At 35.8% G+C, this 5816-nt stretch overlaps 1 protein-coding gene across 1 annotated transcript; it reads left to right on the plus strand.

Moving 5' to 3' along the window:
* Positions 1–2537: 2537 nt before the first annotated feature.
* On the plus strand, positions 2538–5113 carry LOC126608323 (acyl-CoA-binding protein). The gene is made up of 4 exons (XM_050276190.1): positions 2538–2705; positions 4391–4508; positions 4647–4709; positions 4873–5113. The coding sequence occupies exons 1-4, from the start codon at positions 2694–2696 to the stop codon at positions 4950–4952; spliced, it is 273 nt and encodes a 90-aa protein (XP_050132147.1). The 5' UTR covers positions 2538–2693; the 3' UTR covers positions 4953–5113.
* The last annotated feature ends 703 nt before the right edge of the window (positions 5114–5816 follow it).

A 5816-nucleotide genomic window follows, 5' to 3' on the forward strand; every position in this document is an offset into this window, starting at 1 on the left:
ACGTATAATTTTGAATTAATGCAATTTCTCATTTTTCTCCTTAGTCTATGAGTTTTCATCCTATCTTGGGTTTTACCATAATGAGGTTTTGTGAGTTTTACCTTTTATGTATTCTTCCATTGTTTTGAGACTCGCATCCGCTCATTGTGCCGACGACTTCATCAACTGTACTTACTTCATTGTTGAAGATCTGATGCGTCATTTGTTTGAGTATTTACACACTCAAAGGGGAGTGTTGCAGTTCTATTATATTAGGAATGTGATTATGTAAATCCTAACATATCTAGGATATCTTTATGGGATTCAACCATGTCTCTTATACTAGATATTATCCTATTAGAGTTGTAATCCTATTAGACCCACTCCAACCATGGGCTAAAACCTATAATTCCCCTCCCCCCTCCAAAATCCACTCCAACCCATGACCTAAAATTAACCTAAAACCTAAAACCCAAATGAGGGTCAAATACCGGCCCAACTTTAGTCCACAAAGCAAAGTGGACCCAGTAAAAGAGACTGAAACTGGGGCTGTGAAGCCCACTACCCATGCCCTACTTACCTACGCGCTGCACGTGCTAGGCAATTTCTGCTGCCCAACAAACCCACTTGGGGTTGTTCCCCCAGGTGTTAGACCATTAAGTAGCCCAACAGCTCGATTTAAATGGGCCGTTGGTTATTCCAATGGTCCAGGTCCAAATTATTATTTTTTTAGTTTTATATTTATGTATTTATTGAATCAAACGGTTTAGATCGAATATAATCAAATCTAACGGTAAAAAAAAAAAGATTTAACGGTCCAAATTTAAATCCAACGGCTAAAATAATTTTAAAAAATTATTTAACTTAAATTCAACCAAAAACTCTATAAATACCTATGTATCTGTTCAAACATCCACACAAAACTCACTTTTCTCCTACAATTCTTCCAATTTTTCTTTCTACCATTTCTTCTCATTTCCAAATTTTTTAAGATGGCAAAAGAGCATGTTAGAGGTCGTAATTGGACCTTTAACGAAGATATTGCTTTATGTTTGACATGGATTTCTGTTAGCGAAGACGGTGTCATCGGCACGAATCAAAATAGAAATGTTTTGTGGGGTAAAATCGTTGATAAGTTCCATGAAAACTCCAACGCCAGTCGAAGGGAAGTTGGTGGTATTTATGATTGGTGGAAGATTATCAACAAAGCGTGCACTTTATGGAAGGGAAGATTGGAGAGAGCCATGGTTGACATGCCTAGTCGAAGGGGCGCCTCAAAAATTGTGAGTTTCTTTGTTGATATTTTAGTTGTCATGTACATAATAGTATTTTGCAACTAATTGTTTTTATGTATTTGTTGCATAGGGTGACAAAGCAATGGCAATTTACAAGACAAGAACTACACCAAAAAATCAAGCCTTTAAGTTGCATCATGCTTGGAACATCCTCAAGGATTGTCCGAGGTGAGGAACCGATGCGAACCAACAATGTGGAAGATTATTTCATAGTGAAGCCCCACCCCCAAATGATGTCAATGAAGGTGTGAATTTTGCTGACAATGAAGGTGTCGAACAAATGACCCCAACTTCTTTTTTTGCAAGCCCCCTGGGTAGAGATAAGCAAAAAGAAACAAAGAGAAAAGGGAAGTCCTAAGATCCGATACGTGCACAATTTGCTAGCGAAATTGCAAGAATGAACGAAAACCATATCTCTTGGCAAGAAGAATCGGCCCAAATGCGTTTGGCCATGAAGGAAGAAGGGGATAGGGAGCAAGAAAGGTTCGAAATTAATTTGATGATGGAGGACCTCGATAAATACACTCCAGAGATGAAGAAATACTTAAGTGGTAAGCAAAAGGACATTTTACGAAGGAATGCCACAAGGAGTATATATCAAGATTATGATTCATTTCAAGACTATCACCCCAGTCCATCACCAAGTCGAGATGGTGGGTATCATTATTAAGTTTATGAGTTTTCGATTGTATTAAGTTTATGTGGTTTATTAATTGTCTCTTTTTTTTTTTTTTAAGTTTATGTGGTTTATTAAATGTCGTTTGTATTAAGTTGATGTGGTTTATCATGATTTTCATGTATTGATTTAGTGATTTTTCAAAATTTATCAGAATTTAAATATTTTTATGTTAAAATGTTCATAAAATTAATTTAGGATAATCTACATATTTTTTTAAAGTTAATTTAAAAAAAATCTTTAATTCATTTTTTTATAATCTCGGGCTAAAATTTTAGAACAAAAGGGTTAGAGCAGAAAACCTGTTTCTGGGCTAAAACCTAAATTTTCTGGGCTAAATATTTTTAAGTTTTAGGTCTGGGTTGAAGATGGTCTTAGGGTAAGGAATTGACCTTCCCTACTACTATAAATAAAAGCACAATGAAAATGGAATAGAACACACATCTCTCTCTTCTCTCTTTATGCCGCACCCCCTCTATGTTTCTGATATCCATAATTATTCAATAAATTATACCTACAATATAAATAAATAAAATAAACAATTTGAGTGATCCCGAAAGAAAAATAAAAAACCAAATGGGGCCAAACGTTGCGTGGTATTTGTTAGTTTAATAGTAAGAGAACGGGAAGAGAGAATCCCGAATGCTTATATATTACAGATTACCACTTCCCCATCACACACGGCACTCACACTCCATACGTTAATCTAAGCGTAACCAAAATCAGTCTCGCAGTTCTGCCAAATGGGTTTGAAGGTATGCTCTCGATTTTATCCCCTTCCCTTAAACATCGATTTAATCTCATATTATCCGTGAAAATTCATCCTTTCGCCGTTAAATTTACTACTTTTCTTGGGTTTTTTGTAGTGCAATTAGTTCAGATCTGTATTCTAATTTGTTTGTTTTGAATTTGATGAATTTCTAGATAAATCAGCCAGATTTATAGTTAATTATAGTGGGTTCTCTTTAATTTATGTATTTTACTTGTTTTGCATTCATTTGGGCTGAGATTTTGATCCTGGTATAGTGGATCAGAGCTTTCGTAACTAGTGTTTATCACTGTGGCACCAATTAGTTTAGATCCGGTTGTTATTAACGTGCAGATCATCGTCTAATGACGGTTTTCGGTTCTTTTTGCTACATTCTGCTTTGCTTGTTTTCTTGAACTGAATATGAAATAAGGCAGTGTCTGTCTGAGATTTGTGATAAGCAGGTGCAAATCTATTGTCCAATCTACCAAATGTTTGCCAGCTGCCCAAAAAAAAAAACTATTATCTATGAAAAAACATCTTCCGGTCAATCATCCGATCAACTTAGAATTTTATGATTCATAATTTCATATGCATTGTATTGCTTTAGCACTTGTATAATTGCCAAAATCATCGTAATGAAGAGGGTGTATCTCCCAAAATGTTTAATGAATTCAAGTCAGTTTTAGTGTCAAACAAAATTCTAAAAGACGCTAGGCACTAGTCGGGTGACTGGCTGGGGCGGACGAGGTGGATTTATGTAAATCTATTATATTTCTTGTAAATAAGTATCAGTTTATACTTAAAATATAAACAATTTCATAATAAACTACAAAATAGAATGACATATATATTATGAAGTATTGGAACATAGTGAAAACATAGAGAACAAGCATATAATGTGTGTTCGTTTAAGTCTACAACAAGTCTCTTACAATTTATTGAAAAAAATAAAATGCAAAATAAAAGTTATCTATTTTTAGTCTAAGTGAGTCGCAACCTAGGCAGGTGCCTAGGCGGGTCTGGGCGGGCTAGGCGGTCTAGGCGGGTGCCTCAATAGGTCTAGGCATCATTTCTTAATTTTCAAACGCCTAGGCATTAATTGGGGCGGTGGCCCTAGCGCCTAGGCAGGGATTTTTAGAAGAGCGGTGTCAAATAGGCAGCTTGGACTTGGAATACTCTGTCTAAAGTTAGCGTGTAAAGAAGCTCGGTATATGGTCTTGTTCTTAAGTTATGCATGTTTATTGTTGGATTGTGAGTTAGTATTAGTAACACCTTAGTAAGAGTAAGGCGTTTCTCCATTTAAGCCTGCCCACTCAGATTTGGCTAGTTATCTGCTTTCTTTTGCGGTAATAATTTGTCACTGCATGATAGTATTTAATCGTATGATCTACTTCCTACTGTATAATCAGTTATGAGCACTGCGTGATGGTATTTAATCGTCTGATCTACTTCCTACTGTATAATCAGTTATGAGCGAATTTCATTGTTTTGACTATTATTGCATTGACAATAAAATTGAACATGTTTGGTACATGTGGAAGGCGTATCTACCTTCTATTTGATAAAAAATCCACTTGCTTTAATTCTTAGCTTTTACTTGTATTTCCTCATTTATCGATTGTTTGTGTCAATTACAGATGATGAAAATTTATGTACTGTATAATATTTGATGATTTGGTGCCCATGCAGGAGGAGTTTGATGAACATGCTGAGAAAGCGAAGACCCTTCCTGAGTCAACAACCAATGAGAACAAGCTTATCCTCTATGGGCTGTACAAGCAAGCCACTGTTGGAGCTGTGAACACTAGTTAGTATAATGATCCCTGAAAAATATGAGAACGCACTATTTTGTTCTCTCATTGCAACACAAATTTTCCATTTATGAGATTGTCAACCATCCTCTAAATTTTCCCTTCGCGTTTGTTTCTTTGTGGCTGACTTGCAGGCCGCCCAGGAATGTTCAATATGAGGGACAGAGCAAAGTGGGATGCATGGAAGGCTGTTGAAGGTGATACTTCTGAGCATAATGTTTATTATTATTATTATATGTCAATCTTCTTCGTATGCTCTTGCATAATTGATACTTCTGAGCATATCGTTTATTATTATCATATGTCAATCTTCTTCGTATACTCTAGCATAATTCTAAGGTATAATTTTCGTTCTGGCAGGGAAATCCAAGGAGGAAGCCATGGGCGACTACATTACAAAGGTGAAACAGCTGCTGGAAGAAGCAGGAGCTTCTACTTGATGTTTTCGTATGGTGTTATTTGATTCAAAATAAACTTGTACACTTACGTATTGGTACTCTGTTATATCTTAATGTGTGCGAATGTAACATCCATGGGATACTTTCGGTAGAATGGTTGTACTTTTAGTTGTTTAATTGGAGGGGTTTGCAGTGTTAGTGAATTTGAGTTTGCCAATTTGCTTTTACCTTGACCATTAGTAATGCTTCCAAGTATGCTTAGTTGTGTAACAGACTAGCTTTTGGACTCGTGATATTTTTCCTTCCCAATTTTGGAAGAGAGAGGTTTGAATCTGTGCTTTGCATTGATTAAATATACTTTCTCATCCCAATTTAGGAAGAGATAAGTTCGAATCTTCACTCCGTATTGATTAAACAGAAGTTTAGTTTTTTAGATTGTTTACACTTGATTACATAAACCTGCACATCCATCAAAATGTTGGTGATAATACAGGATGAACGCTGCTCAGCTCTTTTCTTGTAACGAGTCATTCCTTTCCGCTTATATTTTTTATATAAATCACAGCTTGATGCGTATAAATTGCACAAATGAATTGTTTCGGATAAGGAGAAATGAAAGGGTTCATTTTCCTCAACTTTTTCCATGGACATGGACATGGTTGAGAAAAGTGAAGTTGTAGACCATGATTAGTAATTGCTACGCACCTACCGATAAGATTACAGAGTTTGAAAAGGAAGAAGGTGGTTGACTAATGACTACTCGATTCCCAAAGAAAAAAAATATGATCGATGGGTCAACATCTATCCAACTGATACATAACTGGTTCGAAATTGACGAAACTTGGGAAAGAGTAGTAGCCGGTAAACTAAATAATGTTTGGCTACTACGAGATGATTTAGAATTCC

Source organism: Malus sylvestris, chromosome 16 (assembly GCF_916048215.2).
Source record: "Malus sylvestris chromosome 16, drMalSylv7.2, whole genome shotgun sequence".
In the NCBI taxonomy this organism is placed as follows: domain Eukaryota; kingdom Viridiplantae; phylum Streptophyta; class Magnoliopsida; order Rosales; family Rosaceae; genus Malus; species Malus sylvestris.